Source organism: Nansenia antarctica (assembly GCF_963989245.1).
Source record: "Nansenia antarctica genome assembly, chromosome: 6".
Taxonomy (NCBI): Eukaryota; Metazoa; Chordata; class Actinopteri; order Argentiniformes; family Microstomatidae; genus Nansenia; species Nansenia antarctica.
Genome location: NC_137676.1, coordinates 45,758,509 through 45,776,844, shown reverse-complemented (window position 1 = coordinate 45,776,844; position 18,336 = coordinate 45,758,509). Strand labels below are relative to the sequence as shown.

Here is an 18,336-nt window from a genome sequence, read left to right as displayed (position 1 = left end):
TGACCGGGGCACACACAGGGAGCGGCATATTGAGCGGCCGCTCCCGAGGGCGGTATAGGAATAGTTCCGGACAAGGATCCGTCGCGCAACAGTGCCCCCGGGGTGCCGGAATAACGGTGCTGGGCTCGAGGAGCCAGTCTGCCTGGCGGCCTCCTCTGGGACTGCCGGCCACGGGGTCGTGCAGCGGATCCTACGCAATAGGCAGGGGATAATTGGATGCTAGGTTGGGTTCAATTGGCTACCAAATTGGGTGAAAAAGGGGAGAAAATCTGGAGAAAAAAAAAGAAAAGAATATAAACTTGTGACTGACAGTCACATACATACATACACACACACACACAATGAAAGATCATCAGCTCATCAATACGAAGTAGGCCTACATGAGAGTACACGCACAAAACCGACTAACGTTACTCACTAACTGTTTACACAAGTAAAATCCCAGTGTGACAGATTCGGTAAACAACCAACATCAAGGTAATGCATCAGCTGAGTTAAAGAAAACCAATTCTTACCTTTAATGACAGCGACATGAACCCTGTTTACCCGTACTTCCGCCGTTCTGTTCGTGATGATTTTAGAGGCAATAGATTATTTTTGCCCTGCGCATTTTGCCCTGTAATTAGACCATGCGACCACACCTTGTGTCTCTTATTGTCTAAATCATCGTTTCTCAACGGGGGCGTTCAGACAACATCGGGGGGCGCTGGAACAGATATTTTAAAAAGGGGGGCGTTGAGGTGTTCTTGGGGGGCGTTCGCGCATTAAGTATTTTTCTCATGAAAAACAGCTGTCAGCAGTGTTATTACGGGTACGTTCGTAAATGCACGAACGGTCATTTCGCTCGGACAAACCGTCTTTTCAGTCAGAGCACCCATCTCTGAGCGCTCCCAGAGCGCAGTGCTCTGAACTTGGCCGGGCTCTGTGATGCAGACACACGTAGCGCAGCGCCCACATTTTTTTAAAAGTGAGAGTGTCAACAAGAAGATGAAGCTAAAAACTCAGCTAGCAAAGGCAGAGCTTTTGATAGTTTCCATTCCAATGTGTCTGGGTAAGCTGCATTGTAGAAGAATCTTGACAGTTCATGTACAGTGCAGAAATTGCAATACTATGCTACGATAGAAAGAACCCCGGTTCATCCCATCTGTAATGTCATGTTTCAACCCTTGCCATCCTTTTCTTGCATAGCACCCGCAAATGAACACGAGTAGGAGTGGAATAGGCTATATAACTGTAAATAGTTGATTGTCTTTGGATTTAGCCAGTTGGCGAAGATTTATGAGGAATAGGCTATTTAATTTGTGTTGCTCATCTAACAGCGATAAGGTGTTGTTTAATTTACGGTCTTGTTTAATTTCTATGAGTGTTTTCCTTGTAGGCTATGCTTGAGTGACATGTGTTTCAGTTTGTAGGCTCATTGTAATTGTTGGCTATAAGCGAGAGAGAATATTTCTTATGTTAGTTTTGATACTCAGTCCATATCCCCGCCGGTGACGTAAGCCTGTCGTGCCAAATACTCCCTCCCCGCGTATACACACTACCCTCAGCGCTTATGCGTTCGCTTCCTTTCAATACAGCTTATTTAATTTAGTTAAAATGAGTGCTAATACCATACCACCATACCAGAACATCACAGCAGGAACAACCTATCTCAAAAAAGCGATCGTATTGTAATAAACCAGTCCGGAAAGTTCTCTGTCGCTTACCAATAATCTAACCTGGATAATCTTACCAATAATCTTCCCCTCGCAGGTTCATTACAGTATATTACATAAATGTATTACTGTTAAGTGTTGTTGTGGATGTTATCCCTAGTGCCATTCTGAGGTTAGCATTGCGATGTGTTCGTCTTAACGTTTACAAACTAAAATATACGATCGCTTTTTAGTGATATGTTGCTCCTCATGTGATGCCCTGGAAACGAACACATAAGCACTCCGAACAGCTGTCAACGTCTTTTGTTGCTATAGAAAACCACTACTCTGCTTGCGATTGATCAGCTGTCAGCAGTGTTATTACAGGTACATTCGTCTTTTCAGTCAGAGCACCCATCTCTGAGCGGTCCCAGAGCGCAGTGCTCTGAACTTTGGAACTGTGTTAACAAAGTCTAATAAAAAATTAATAAATATTAGCATCATAAAACAGTCTGTTTGTATTCTCTGATGTTGTCTGAGTTTGTTTAACACTCATAAACAGCATTTTTATTCACATTCACATGGCTTTTCTGCTCTCTGGTAATGATAATGATATTCCAACTGCCCAGTTAAATCAAATCCATTATTTGGCATTCAGTGACATGCTTTTTAAATGATATAACACAGAATATTAGTCAACATTAATATTCAGGGAAGAAAAAAAGCCTTTTTTTTATGGGGGGCGGTAAGAGACCTGGATAATGGACAGGGGGGCGCTGGCCCAAAAAAGGTTGAGAACCACTGGTCTAAATGTTCCCTGAATTTTAGCTGCATGTTTTTCCAGCATGTAAATCTGTTGTCAATAAAAATTTGACTCCCCTTCTTTCCCCCTGCCAATACTGTGTCGTTTATGACATTTACCAACGTTTATGCTATGAATAGTTCGAAGCTAGCGTTAGGTGCGAGGCTGCTCGGTTAACCCATTAGCGGGAACATTATTTGTTTCACAAAATAGGCTGATTTAGTTGACCATGAACATCAGAGACTACATTACGAATGTTCATTAAAATACTTGTATACTGAGCACTGGTATAAGAACATGAACCAGAGAACAGCAGTAAATGCAATAACCCACAGTCGTCGCTGATGATGTTGCATTTTCGATTAGGATATGGGATTAAAGGCACCGGCGATGGGCGAAGAGAGAGAGAGGAGAGTGATTTTCACAAAACTGTTTTGCAAGCGCGTTGCCTCGCGCCGCGCGCCTGTTGAGAGCGATTCAGTCTCGATTGCAGTGCGAACACAAACGACGCGGTTAATTGCAACATTGTAACATATTGTAATTTACTACACCCTAAATCGTAACGAAATGTAGTTCTGGAAGCGGCCTAAATCTAGCGTCCCGCCACGAATTAATGCATATAGAGGAAACACTGCTGTCATGAGGAGGGTGATATGTTGACATTATCCATGGTCACCCAATACAACGTTTAAGTCTGCCACAGACCCACAGGGGTCAAAAAGCATTGCTGCGTTAAACTCTTGGAGCGTCTTGATAGTGGGCAATGTATTATTTCCAATGTGCCATATGCTCTATGCTCTGCAAAAGCTCTGACTCGATGTTCTTCTGTTTAATTTAAAATGTCTGTATTTGTTGTTGTTGTTGTTGACAGATGATGATCCATCCAAGTTCTCGGAGCCCAAGTTCCCAACTGAGTGTTTCTTCCTGACACTGCACACCCACCACTTGTCCATCCTGCCGGGCTGCAGGCGCTACATCCGCAGGCTCAGAGCCATCCGGGAGCTCAACAGGTACACGCAAGCATACATACATACTTACATACATAAATACTTACAAGCATACATACATACTTACATACATAAATACTTACAAGCATACATACATACTTACATACATACATTGGGGCACATTCACTCAGAAACAGCCCAGGATCAAAGATTTGATTTACGTTGTAACCTGGTAATTCCATGGTCTTCAGCCAATGAAATACCATGGTTAAATCAGGGCTCCAGAGTGTGACCATTTAGTCTCATTTTACGAACGTTTGACAAAAAACAGGTGCAAGCCTCGAAACCTATGCTCATTGGTCAACATAATGTTTTTACAATGCAACATGTTTGATCTTCATTCAGCCCTCTCGTTCTAATCGAACCGTATAGCCTTTGACTACTACTGCAAACTGTTTACTTGACCTCTGCCTAAATGTTGTTGCTCATTTCCCAGACATGTCACATTTAGAATCACAACTATTTCAAAAGTATTCTTCTGTAGTTTTGCTGCAGCTAGCTGAAGTGAAAGCCATAGGCCTACATGAAAACAAATATTATCTGCCGATCTTTGCTACATTGATGTTGGGAAAGGAAAGCTACAGAACGACCAATTTTGTGCTGCGAGTTAAACCTTCCTCCTCGAACTGTCAAAGGAATATTTAGTGTTAGAGCCAAATATGTATTGTTTGGAGCTGTATGAATCACACAGAGCATGCAAAATATTAGTTCATTAGTCAGTTAGAGATGGTGCTCTGCCCTGGGCCATTAATGTGGCTATGGAGAGAAAAGTTAATATAGGGAGGAAGTTGGACCTGGCTCAGGGAGGAGTCCTAGCTAGATGGTGGAGCGGTATAGTTTTTTTACATTTTGGTGCGACCAAAACATGTGCTGGTGCCACCAAATGAAAAGCTTAGTCTGGAGCCCTGTTATTTAAGCAATATCACACGAGAGGGAGTGCTGTTATACTGAACATCAGCACCGCTGTGATTCGGTTGTAGGTATGAGGCCACAAGCAGCATCTGTTAGTGTAGCCTAGCCTAATTAACGGTAATTCAATAGACACCTGTGCGGCGGAGTGATACATATAGTTAAAAGTCCCAGTGCTGTTATACTCTATATCAACACTCATGGAATGCCTCTTATCTAATCAAATAACTTAGTCGGAACTAACTGTTGTATAAATGCATACATATTTTGAGTGTAAATACAAAAATAAGACATAACATGAGATCCGTATTGTTATGTTTTCATCTATGGCCTATGTTCCCTAGGGAATTTAAAGGCCTAAGTAAGTAAAGTAAGTATTGTTACATTTGGTTGCATCAAGAATTTGGGGTATGAGTATTTAAGCTGTTGTGTGGTTTGGCAGGACGGTGGAGGAGCTGAAGAACAGTGAGAGCCAGTGGAAGGACTCGCCCCTGGCCAGCCGACATAGAGAGATGCTGAAAAGATGCAAAACCCAGCTCAAGGTTGACAAACGCTATGTTCTTGTTATTATTGAACTCAACCCTTACTTATACACATACCCAAAACATGAATTTAAAGTGAAGAAACTTAAAGATACAACATTTATTTATTTAAGTGTGGTGAAAATGCTTTTTTCAAGTTTACTTTTAAAAACCTCACATCAATGTTTTCAGTAAACATTCAACTTATTTGAACACAGATATATTTCCAGGATGAAACACTTTTTGTATAGGTCATTTGCTTTTTACAGAAACTGGTACGCGCCAAAGCCTGTGCTGACGCTGGCCTTCTGGACGAGAACCTGTTACGCAGATGCCTGCAGTTCTACAGCATGGTCATTCAGCTCATCCTACGCATGGTGGATCCTGCCTACCCTAAGTGAGTCACACTACAACTGATTATCACTTGAGGAGTGAATACTTCCCAGTGTGATGTTCCTTTCTTGTTTTATTTTAGTAATTATTTCCCTTGTCTATCTGCAATAGCTGATATTATGAGTGATTTGCTTTTAATGGTACATAAACCTTTGTCCTGTCTTTTCTCTTTTTAAGCATGACCCTGCCACTGAATCCAGAGATCCCCAAAGGCTTTGCTGCTCTGCCGGAGTTTTACATTGAAGATGTGGCCGAGTTTCTGCTTTTTGTTGTGCAGTAAGTTCACAACTTGATTGGCTAGCCTAGTAGTCATATAAATAAACAGAGCCAGACTTGTCTGTCCATGATTTTACACTTCAATGCAAAGTGATCATCCTAATCTCAAAGAAAAACCAAAATTAATGATACAGTTAAGTATAATATATATATATATTATTCAGTATAAAAACGAATGTATTAGCGAGTATGATGACAGTACATTCAGCAGTGTCTCAAAGGGGCCTCATCGTATGAGTGACTGTTTAATTTTTTGGGCAGATCATTCAAGTGTTTTGACTGACAGCCAGCATGTTCTCTCATCTTGTTGCCAGGTATTCCCCTCAGGTCCTGTACGAGCCATGTGTCCAGGACATTGTCACCTTCCTGGTGGTGTTCATCTGCAGTCAGAACTACATCAGGAACCCCTACCTGATCGCCAAGCTGGTGGAAGTGCTGTTCGTCACCAACCCTGCCGTGCAGCCACGCACCCAGCGCTTCTCTGAGATGATGGAGAACCACCCCCTGTCCGTCAAACAGCTGGTCCCTGCCCTTATGAAGTTCTACACTGGTGAGACACACAGGGAAACAGATATCTTAGACTGACATGTAGCCATGTGGGAAATGTCGTTCTGGACGGTTTCTTTGTGGTCATTAATACTTAATACAGAACTGCAATTTTCACAGGGCTACAGGTATTGCTTTTAATTGCTTTTAAATGTATATTATCTTCAAATATTGAGTGAGTGTGGTATGCTATCCTGACAAATATAGTCCTATATTAAAGATCCAGTGACCTCATGTGTTTCTAGTAAGAGTGACTGAATGATGATTCCTCCCCCCCCCCCCTCTCTAGATGTGGAGCACACGGGTGCCACCAGTGAGTTTTACGACAAGTTCACCATCCGCTACCATATCAGCACCATCTTCAAGAGCCTCTGGCAGAACGTTGGCCACCATGGCACCTTTCTGGAGGAGTTCAAGTGAGTAGACTCCATTCAAACACACAAGTAGAGCACCAATAACGTCCTGTTTATCTTGTGAATAGAATTGTTTTAATGATGACAACTAGAGCTAAAGATACATTTCGATAGCCTACATGGTCATTAGCTATCACCTATATATGGGTGGGTCGTATGGCTGTGAATGTTTCTCATTGTGCTATGTGGGTTTCCCTGTAGCTCTGGGAAGCAGTTTGTGCGCTACATCAACATGCTGATCAACGACACCACCTTCCTGCTGGATGAGAGCCTGGAGTCCCTGAAGCGTATCCACGAGGTCCAGGAGGAGATGAAGAACAAGGAGCAGTGGGATCAGCTTCCCAGGGTCAGTACGGAAAAGTCACAGGAAAAATACGTACAGTTCAGAGTACAGAAAATCTGTGTAATTGGGTTTTTCCAGAGGAAACAAGTAAACTTGTTTACTGGTGCTTGCTGTTACTGTTACGGATGTTGACTGGACAAGAGAGGTCACAGAGTAATATATTATTTATATATTTATAATACCAATTGGTATTATTAAAGGGGAGGAATAATCGACCGAAATAACGTTTCCAAACTTTTTTTGAGGAGTTTACATTATAGTAAAGTCTACCATGACAATGAATGGGGAAAAGTTAAGGGAGTTTCAGAGTAACTTTTCCAGACTCCGGAGGTCCCCGGTTCGAGATCGGGAGGAAACAAAGTTTCTCCCTTTCATCTTTGAGGTGGAGCAGTTACTTACGATAGGGCTTCAACCGATTAGCATTGGTGGGTTGCGGGTGCGGTGTATCTGTGCAGTCTGAGGTTTGGCAGTTAAGAGCAATTCTGACTGTATAGCTTGAGACTTTTTTACTCTGCAAATTAAGAAATTCTAATCTTATTCAGAAATCATCAGAACTAATAGATTTTATAATAAAGTGGGAAAAGAAAACGGATTCATTTACATTTTATGATAAATGGAAAATGTGATTCCTCTAATCAGTTTGTCATGCATTTCTTTATTCCAACACCGCACATGTTTTTGTTTTATCACCCCTCCAAAATACAAGTAAATACTACTATTTTAAACTTGCGATTACAGGTGCAACTCAAAAAATTAGAATATCGTGCAAAAGTTCATTTATTTCAGTAATTCAACTTAAAGGGTTAAACTTAGATATTATGTAGACTCATTACATGCAAAGCGAGATATTTAAAGCCTTTATTTGTTATAAATTTGATGATTATGGCTTACAGCTTATGAAAACCCCAAATTCAATATATATTACATGAAATCAATAAGAAAAGGATTTTAAATACAGAAATGTCAGCCCTCTGAAAAGTATAATCATGTATATGTACTCAGTACTTGGTTTGGGCCCCTTTTGCATGAATTACTGCCTCAATGCGGCATGGCATGGATGCTATCAGCCTGTGGCACTGCTGAGGTGTTATGGAAGACCAGGATGCTTCAATAGCGGCCTTCAGCTCTTCTGCATTGTTCGGCCTCATGTCTCTCATCTTTCTCTTGGCAATGCCCCAAAGGTTCTCTATGGGGTTCAGGTCAGGCGAGTTTGCTGGCCAATCAAGCACAGGAATCCCATCGTCATTTAACCAGGTTTTGGTACTTTTGGCAGTGTGGGCAGGTGCCAAGTCCTGCTGGAAAATGAAGTCAGCATCTCCATAAAGCTTGTCTGCTGAAGGAAGCATGAAGTGCTCTAAAATGTCCTGGTAGACGGCTGCGTTGACTGTGGACTTAATAAAGCACAGTGGACCAACACCAGCAGATGACATGGCTCCCCAAATCAACACAGACTGTGGAAACTTCACACTGGACTTCAAGTGTCTTGGGTTGTGTGCCTCTCCATTCTTCCTCCAGACTCTGGGACCTTGGTTTCCATATGAGAGGCAAAATGTGCTCTCATCAGAGAAGAGAACTTTGGACCACTGAGCAACAGACCAGTTCTTTTTTTCTTTAGCCCAGGTCAGACGCTTCTGACGTTGTTTGTTGTTCAGGAGCGGCTTTACAAGAGGAATGCTACATTTGAAGCCCATGTCCAGGATCCGTCTGTGTGTGGTGGCTCTTGATGCACTAACTCCAGCCTCAGTCCACTCCTTGTGAAGCTCCCCCACACATTTGAATGGCTTTTTCCTGACAATCCTCTCCAGGCTGCGGTCATCCCTGTTGTTTGTACACCTTTTTCTTCCACACGTTTTCCTTCCACTTAACTTTCTATTAATGTGCTTTGATACAGCACTTTGTGAACATCCAACTTCTTTCGCAATTACCCTTTGAGGCTTTCCCTCCTTGTGGAGGGTGTCGATAATGGTTTTCTGCACAACTGTCAGGTCAGCAGCCTTCCCCATGATTGTGAATTCTATGTTTTATTTTATTTTAACCTTTATTTAACCAGATAGGTCAGTTGAGAACCAATTCTCATTTACAATGACGATCTGGCCAATTGGCAGAACAGAGGCAAGTCTGTACACAAAACACAACATAGTATATACGATATAAAACACAACCCAATATATACAATATATATACAATATAAAACAAAAAAGTATCAAAAACATCTATACCTTACAACACAGTATGTAAAAGATAGCAGGGACCAGGGGGGAAGTTATCTTAAAAGCAGGTGCAGTGATCCGAGACAACATCTAAAAGTGAGTGTTTAAAAGTGGGTAACGCGATTAGAGTGGTGAGTTTTAGTGTCAACTGCAACGCATTCCAGTCAGTGGGGGCAGCAAACTGAAAAGAATGACGGCCAAAGGAGGTGCGGACATTGGGGGGGACCAGAGTGATATATTCGTTGGAGCGGAGATTGCGTGTGCTGGATGAGAAGTTCAGTAGTAAGCAGAGGTAGGGGGGGGATTTGCCGATGATGGATTTATAGATGAACTGATACCAGACTGAGAGACCATTTAAAGGCTCAGGAACCCTTTGCAGGTGTTTTGGATTAATTGGCTGATTAGAGTGTAACACGTGAGCCTACAATATTGAACCTTTTCACAATATTCTAATTTTCTGAGATATTTAATTTGGGGTTTTCATAAGCTGAAAGCCATAATCATCAAATTTATAACAAATAAAAGCTTTAAATATCTCGCTTTGCATGTAATGACTCTATATAATATCTAAGTTTAACCCTTTAAGTTGAAATACTGAAATAAATGAACTTTTGCACGATATTCAAATTTTTAGTCGTGTACTTGTAGTCTTGATTAATCTGATTAATTACATATTATTGTGATTAACTTGATTAACATTTTTAATAGATTGACAGCACTTGTATGTATATTCAGTTAATTTTACCCCCATAAATCAGCTTCGGTATTGGACCCAAAAATTCAATATCACTTGGGCTCTACTCATGTCTGTTGTCTTTCTGGTCCAGGAGCAGCAGCAGACCCGTCAGTCCCAGCTGACTCAGGATGAGCGGGTGTCACGCTCCTACCTGGCTCTGGCCACAGAGACTGTGGACATGTTCCACATTCTCACCAAGCAGGTCCAGAAGCCCTTTCTCAGGCCTGTGAGTACAGCTATGTCCAGTGGAATAAAGACAAACACACTTGCACAATGCTTTCATAGCCTAAACAGAGAGAAGAACTTGCACACGACTGTACCATCATAGCCTACAGAAAGAAAAATGGTTGTATAATAGAACTTTGCTCTCTGTTAGCAAACTTAGCCTATTCATGAAAGAGGAGAAAGCTTTCACAACATCTTTACTTCCTGTCATCGTTGTGTCACACAACAGCCAATGCTTACCATAGACACTGATGACAATAACAAAACATTACTGTAGGCCTACAGGCACACAAATGCATGGCAGAGATGGCATCATAAGTATGTGTAAGGCAATGTAGAAATACGCTAGATATCGCTCCTTGTGACTGAATTCTTCACTGTTGTTCCAGGAGCTGGGGCCTCGTCTGGCAGCCATGTTGAACTTTAACCTCCAGCAGCTTTGTGGCCCCAAGTGTCGGGACCTGAAGGTGGAGAACCCAGAGAAATACGGTTTTGAGCCCAAGAAGCTCCTTGACCAGCTGACAGACATTTACCTGCAGCTCGACTGTGCCCGTTTCGCCAAGGCCATCGCGGACGACCAGGTTGGCATCAAGAAACCCCCCAATGCTAAATAAAGAACTTAGTAATGTCAATTTGTGAGAGTGACACAGAGAGGGAATGGAAACCCGGCCTATTGGAGAAAGTCTCCTTACAAGCTAACATGATGTTCTTTTCTCTCCTCCAGCGATCATACAGCCGAGAGCTCTTTGAAGAAGTAATTTCCAAGATGAAAAAAGCTGGCATCAAGTCCACCATCGCCATTGAAAAATTCAAGCTGCTATCGGAGAAGGTGGAGGAGATAGTTGCCCGGAACTCTCAGTCCGAAATGGACTACAGTGATGCCCCTGACGAGTTCAAAGGCAAGTCTGTCAGTGTTTCTGAACTGCAAGGCCCCTGCAACTCTGTTAAAAGGATTATTTTGCTCGTAGACCTGTGATAAAAATAGAGAATACAGTTGTATATTCCACATCACAAGAGATGTTTCTTTTCTCTACCTTGCATTTCTATCTACAAGTCTTGATAATCCAAAATGAATATGCCTCTGGTCTGGGGTTTTGATCGTAATAGGTAAGGCCAGAGAATTAGATAGCAGAGCTGATCCTAAGTCAGTTGATGAGGATGGTAAGTAACTGAAGAACCAGCCTGAGTAAAATTCCGGACATTTTGCGAGGGATTTGTGTGTAATGGAGGTCTTACAGACGGCTTAGACCAGGCTATCCTATAACCACAGACCTAATATAATCTAGGAGGGGAATGTGGCCTACATACTTCCTTTGATTTCCAGATATGTCACCCCTACCCACGGCACTCAAACAGTGTGCGGTAAAAGACACTGAGGTGTCAACTAACCATGCAGAGTTAAAAACACCCACACAGGTTTTATTTTTAAATGTGCAACATGTAAAACCCTCCATGGCAACTTCTCAACATTTCAATATAGGACACAGCTTTTAATTAAATAATCTAAAAGAGTAATTAATTGTATGTATTTCCTTGAAAGCTTTTCTGGAAAATGTATTTATTTACATTTATAATGTATTTATTATTTTATTTGCTTCATTTCTGTTATTCTTTTATGTTTATTGTCCTATTGGTGTACATGCATATGCACATTATGCAACTAAGCCTGAAGCCAAAAGCGAGTTCTGTGAGTTTAATTTAAGGTGTGTGTGTGTGTGTGTGGGTGTGTGTGTTTGTTTGTTTGCTTGTTTGTTTGTTTGTTTGTTTGTTTGTTCGTTCGTTCTAGACCCTCTGATGGACACTCTAATGACTGACCCTGTGATACTGCCCTCTGGGAACATCATGGACCGCTCCATCATCCTCCGCCACCTGCTCAATTCTCCCACTGACCCCTTCAACAGACAGGAGCTCACTGAGAGCATGTTGGAGTCAGGTACACAGCTTAAACACACACCTCTTGTGATTGTAATTTGTAATGTACAGTAAGCTGGCAAACATTAGTTCTAACTCCGGGGAGTGTGTCATTTGTGTAAGAGTCTTTTGATCTCATGCTCTGATTGTCTACTAGCTGTTTTTCATTTTATTTTGCACCCACTGAACCTAAAAAATCCTTTAGCTTATGAACATACTCATATTCATCTGCACTTTTGTGTCACAGTCCCCGAGCTGAAGGAGAGGATCCAGGTGTGGATGAGAGAGAAGCAAGGGGGCCGTTTCCTCTAGTGACACCCTCCAAACCTTACCCCACTGACCGCCAGTAAGGGATGTTACCACCACGCCTGAATTCAATACCATCAAGAACAGGGAAAAAAAAAAGACGAAAAAAGAAAGAAACCTGATTTGATTTTTCTCCCCTTTATCCTTTTTTTTCTTGGGCCTTGTCTGAAGGTCCTTGGCTCTAAAATGAAACATAATAAAGTTAAGACTTTTAAACGTTTTTTTGCTCATGACTTTGTGTATATATCTACATATATACATATATTTAATGGAGCGAATGCATACAATGCTGCAAGATAGAGCAGTATTCACAGCCTACAGCCAGGTCAAGCAGCAGGATGCATTCAATTGCTTTATGATTTTTTTTTTTTTTTTCAACAATTTTGTAAGACTATGTACGTCAGCTTCATTAATACATTTCAGTTATATGATGGGGGGGCGGGTGGGTGGGTTGACTGTGAAACATTGAGTATTTGGGACTGGGGGACTAATGTTCGTCTTGTTAATGGAACTTGAAATAAGACTCAAGGCTAAACATTGAAGAGCTTGAATTAGTCCACATACTGTTGCTCATAACCATACAGTTTACAAACTGATGCACGACTTGTGCTGTCTGATGACAATGCTTGGAAAGGGAGATTATGTATTTAAAGATGTAGCTTGAAATAAACTCGCTAGATTGTCTTGTAGACAACCAAAAGTAAATTTTGGCTTAATTTGGTGGAAAAGTGAAGCATCAGTTTACCAGAATCTGTATGGTTGGTTACAATAACGGTTAGTTTCATTTTTGTTTCTCCCTGTTGACTTTGATAAGAGTGAATTACTTTCTATGTGCATGGCCTAAAATTGAGAACCTCCTAAGCGCCTCATGGACTAACCTCCTATGATGGAGCTGAAAGACCACGAGAGAATGTAACGCATCATTGTAGCATGAACACCGGAAACACGATAGGAGCCACACCTACGGTAGACGTCCTTTTTCTTCAAACCATCGACATCTCCCACCTCAAGATGGTCTCTCGAAGCGCACTGTTCTTAACCCAGGTTGCTGACCTTACTGTAACTTAACTGTACAGGAATTTGTTTCCTTATCCACAGACCTGTTTTGGAATCCAGGATTTTGAACTGAAATAAATGATGATGCACACACATTCACAGCTAGTGTGGAAATTGCTTTTACAACTAACTGGGGTGTGGTCATGGTGTCACTAATAAAAGTGTGAACTATACTATTATAACATTGAGATCTAGTAGCAGTACTTTGCATAAATGTATAGCATAAGCCTATCATGTTTGAACAAATTATGGCAAATCACAGGTAATAAACAAGAAACATCTATACAACTATGTAAGTGTACTGTAAACTGTGCCTGTTCTTTCAAGGAATTTAGTTTGATTATAACCATTTGCTAGTACTGCTTAAAATCAAACAACCATTACAATGAGCTGTGTTTGCTTATCAATGGCTTGATAACAAAACGTATGTGCAAGCAGTCCCCAGGCCTGTAGGTGTCAGGTGCCAGTTATGGGGGTTATGAAGCTGTGATTGAGTTACATTTTATCCTATTTATGCACAAGACTTATTGATAAAGAGAGTCTTTCAAATATCTGTTAAGATTCTGTACTTACTGTCTAAATGTAGACTGAACTTGCTACACACACACACACCATTGAAATATACTGACATCCTGTCTTTCCATTCACCTGCATTTTAATGCCAATAGACTCAACCAGGTCACATGATTACTCTGTTCAATGAACACAATAATTCAAATGATTCATACAATTGTGAACTAATATGAGGAATTTGAAACTGGCGTTTTCTATAAATTACTTATATATTACTAAAATCCTGTAATAGCCTACAGTTTTCCTGCTAGGTGGCGCTCTATGATACTGTGGCAATGACAGGGGAGCGGTGAGAAGTCCTGCAGTATGCCGTCACGGCCTATAGTCACTCCCACCGCGTTTTGTGGATCTCCATTGGCTCTCCAACACATTGCTCATGGTTAGTCTGATTCTATTGGTTTATCAACCTGACAGTCAGAGTAGTCGAAAGGGAGTTGACGTAATCTTTTCAGTAAATCAAGGCATTCTATCCCTTCCTTTTTTCGCTTGTAGATAGACATACGACCGCCTTTCATCTGAACTGGAAAATAACCTCGCCAAGGAAACACCGAATGCAGTGGAAGCCTATCTGGTGGAGACTGAAACACTGCTACAATGGGTGTTTTGAATGAAAGTGGACGTTTCGACCGTTTCTTTGCCAGCAAATTCTGATGAACCACATTCATTAGACACTTAATTTTATCGTTTTATTTTCGCTGCTTTTATATGGTGTAGTCGTTTTCCTGTGGATCTGCAAAAGTAAGTCAACGTATGCCCCCTGCATTCCCCCCCCCCCCCCTTCTGTGTAGGCCTGTGCAGCTTTATGAACACATCTAATATCAATATTTAGCTAGTGTTTGATAAACGTCGTTTTGGGTCATAAAGAAGGCCGTTTGCAAGTCTGACCAATAGTGGTGTTTTGTTGTTGTAATGTGTAGCCTATGCCGTTTTGCTTTGGTGAAGTAAGTTTATGTTGGTCGATATGATTTCGACCAAATGTGCCATAGCCCATCGCATTGTGGACCAAAATGCGCGTGAGAGGTTTGGAATCAGCCCTGCGAATTGCGACATGTACGCCCGCCGTGCCGACAGATAGCCGATGTTTCATGATATGAATAGGCTGACAGTGGGTTTGATTTCACCAGCGTGAATCCAACTGATTTTAGTGACTTACGTGGAAACAGAATATGTTTGCATCAGTTTACATTAGGCCTGCTACATTGTTGCAATACCCCTCCATACAATCCATCCAAAGCATTGCGACAATGTATCGAGCTAGCAGCAGGATTGCTGGCGCTTGGTTTGACCAGACACATCTAATATAACATTGGACGTGTTTTCTATCCATGGTCGAGTTTTCCAGAGGTGCAGATGTGTCTAGTGGGCCCATGGTAGTGGCTCTGTCATTAGTGGAGCCTTTACCAAATAGGGGAGATAGAATTTCATGGGCGTATGCCTTAGCAAATGGTTGACTGCAAGGACACATGACAAAAACATCAGATTTTTATCTCTAATGTTTATTATCTTGCCTACATAATGATTATGGTATTGTTCTTATGAGATTAATTCAACAAATATAAAAACGACAGATAACAACAGGCTGTCGGATGTGTTTGCCGCCTGTTTTTTATTTTTATTTTTTATTTTACAAATAGTGGGATTACTTGAAATTTGAGGAATGTGAACTTTCAGTGAGGCAACGGTATATTAATTCAATGTAAAAAAAAAAAAGTATTCGTTGTCAGTGCATATGCCTGATTGGAATTGGCCTACTACCAATTGCTTGCTTACAAAATCTACCGGTATGTGTCAGGTTTAAATGTATGTTTTTGGTATGACTCAAACTGTTTCACAGACAAGGCTTAAGACTTGTCCTGGACTAAATCACGATTTGAATGTCAAATCTCCATTGAAGATGCTTTTTTGGGCCTTTCATGTATAAGACCCCCTAATAACTCTTGTGACAACCACTTGAGACATGAAGCAGTGGTAGACTTACCAGCTAGTTTTATGTGAGGGAAATATTGTATCATTCAACACCTCTGCACTACATCTTCACTATGCTGAGTCCAGGTCAAATCTACAAATACAACCTGTGAACTCCATGTTAATATGCAAGTTGTAATCATGTCAACTCTTATAGTTGTTTGTAAATGTTGTTGTGAGTTTAGAAAATAACATTTTATTTTATTCTTTCCTCAGGAGGGACATTATTGGAATCATACTGGGAGAAAGTCCTCAACTGCAACAATGTCTGGGGCTGTTAAAGTCGCTGTCCGGGTTCGTCCATTTAATTCGAGGGAAATAAGCAAGGACTCAAAATGCATTATTCAGATGCAAGGCAACTCCACCAGTAAGTAGCCATGACTCTTGTGTGCGCACACAAATTATTTTCATATAAGCCACAAATATGAATACTGCTTTCCACATGGCCCATCTAGGGTCTACCTTAAGTGTCTACGCTGAAGACAGTAGAATGAGCTAATTAAATGGATTACACTGGGAGACAAATGGTCAGAACAGGAATAAAAGCCCTACTGAGGGAATGTTTCTTCTTTTGAAAAAGGTTGCTGTCTGAGGAGCTTCAGTGACAAAAATGCTGAGTTTTAGTCATTGTTTAAGACCAGGGGGGTCACTTCATACAGTCGCCTTCTGTTGATCCTAATACCACATGCATTATTATCACACTAGTAACCTGGGCATGTTGTCAGTAGTGTTAATCACTGTTATGGCATCACCCCATTGATGTAAATACTCAGAACTCATGTTCCACACAGCCATTTGGTGCACATTGAAGGACAGTATAATTATTTTAAGAAGGTGACATGGGAGGTAGCTATAACTGTTTTAATCTATCTTTGGTCTTTATTCAGGGGTACATTGAATTGGTTTCATCAGCATAGAGTTTGGATCTAACCGTATGTAAGAAACCATGTTATCTAAACATAATGTTATCTAAACCTCTGTAATTGTGACTATTTTCATAATTTAGTATATATATCTGCAGCATTTGAAGTAGATGTAGAGGAATGCAAACATAAAATGACCATAATTGGTATTCAGTTGTTGTGTCTGATGAGATGTGTCCCCATCCAACAACATATAGGAATCAATGATTTAGGTGGATCATCATGGATTCTGGTCAAATGTTATGTCTATCTGACAGCACAGCAGTATCATGTTAGCACTGACATTAAACTAGTTGAAAGAGTAATAAGCTCTGGAGTGTTTCGTCTTGTTTTGTTTCGTAATGTAACTGAGACTAATCTAAGACCTTTATTAAATACCAGACAATGTCAGTGGGAGTCCAGCATGTTGCTTGTAGCCGCACCACGTGTGACTGAGTCACCAGTCAGTTTAAATGGCTAGTTTAAACCTCCAACCCGCTGTCGAATGTTACATTAAAACCCTCAAGAGATGAATACTATCTTCGTCAGGCAATGTAACTCCTCCATGCATTGACGAGGATCGCAAATTACATAGTAGCGGTCCATTTTAGAAACCTGTTCTATGAACAGGTTTTTATTTGCATTTGGTTTGTTGAGTTATTGTAATAATAACAGTCCCTAGTTGACATTATGCATGCACCATCTTGGAGAAACTGAACTCAATACCATCCTCGCTTTCACTTCATAAGGATTAAACTTCTCCAAAGGAGAGTTTTGTGTTGAGTTTTGTGTGTGATCTTTAGTCTTTTTGGCTGGTCATTGGCCTGGTATGTTTCTTTATGACAATGACACTGGAAGGTGTCATAGGAGCCTAGTGGTTTGTAGCAGAGCAGAGTTGCAGTAGTGCAGCAGTGTTTTGGGGGTTAGTGAGAGAGCGAGAGAGGAAGCTGCAGTAGTGCCTACTCTACTCCTATCACATGGGCAGATTGCAGAGCAGAATGGGAGCCTGGCAGGCAGCCCACCCCTTGAACAGGACTCCATTGCAGATGGTATGCTGAGAATGCTGTCTTATTAGGATGCTTAGAGATCTTAGCCTATGACACACACACACACACACACACACACACACACACACACACACACACACACACACACACAAGTCCAGACAATATGTGACAGGCAATGAGATAAGATACCCTTTCTGTAGACCGTCTGTAGTACCCTTTTCCTGACCGTTATTCAATACACTGAACCAACAGTGGTTTGTTTTTGATCAAGATGCGGTTGTAACTTATTTCTATGTTTATGGGAATGAATGTTGCCTTTTTTGTGGTCACATATAGTCAAATGTATTTTTGCCAGCCTTGAAATATGTTTTTCTTTTATTGTTTGAATGAGACTCAGAGAGTGGCCTGAGAGGCCTGACTGATTTAAGGTGTTTAAGGATATCCCTGGTGTGACCGCTGTGTGGACTGGACAGTGACACTCGCCTTATTGTTGTCACTGCCTCAAGTTTTGTGTGTGTGTGTGTGTGTGTGTGTGTGTGTGTGTTTAAATTGATCATACAGTGTGCATGAGATGAATTCAAGGCCTATGCAGGCAGGGTGG

At 41.2% G+C, this 18,336-nt stretch overlaps 2 protein-coding genes across 4 annotated transcripts in view; both read left to right on the top strand.

Annotated features, from left to right (window-relative positions):
* The window catches only part of ube4b (ubiquitination factor E4B, UFD2 homolog), a 50,180-nt gene extending 37,579 nt beyond the window's left edge, over positions 1 to 12,601 (top strand). Inside the window, exons 16-27 of the mRNA XM_080535041.1 lie at positions 3,308 to 3,446; positions 4,795 to 4,894; positions 5,143 to 5,270; positions 5,444 to 5,542; positions 5,857 to 6,092; positions 6,378 to 6,504; positions 6,703 to 6,847; positions 9,882 to 10,016; positions 10,405 to 10,596; positions 10,740 to 10,914; positions 11,802 to 11,948; positions 12,174 to 12,601. Coding sequence (XP_080391167.1) covers positions 3,308 to 3,446; positions 4,795 to 4,894; positions 5,143 to 5,270; positions 5,444 to 5,542; positions 5,857 to 6,092; positions 6,378 to 6,504; positions 6,703 to 6,847; positions 9,882 to 10,016; positions 10,405 to 10,596; positions 10,740 to 10,914; positions 11,802 to 11,948; positions 12,174 to 12,238 — 1,688 coding nt within the window. The 3' untranslated portion in view covers positions 12,239 to 12,601. The remainder of the gene's footprint in view (positions 1 to 3,307; positions 3,447 to 4,794; positions 4,895 to 5,142; positions 5,271 to 5,443; positions 5,543 to 5,856; positions 6,093 to 6,377; positions 6,505 to 6,702; positions 6,848 to 9,881; positions 10,017 to 10,404; positions 10,597 to 10,739; positions 10,915 to 11,801; positions 11,949 to 12,173) is intronic.
* A 3,489-nt stretch (positions 12,602 to 16,090) lies between these two features.
* The window catches only part of kif1b (kinesin family member 1B), a gene marked incomplete at both ends in the record, with an annotated part of 64,632 nt that continues 62,386 nt past the window's right edge, over positions 16,091 to 18,336 (top strand). For all 3 annotated transcript variants that reach the window (XM_080533313.1, XM_080533312.1, XM_080533314.1), the window contains one exon: positions 16,091 to 16,193. In XM_080533313.1, coding sequence (XP_080389439.1) covers positions 16,091 to 16,193 — 103 coding nt within the window. The remainder of the gene's footprint in view (positions 16,194 to 18,336) is intronic.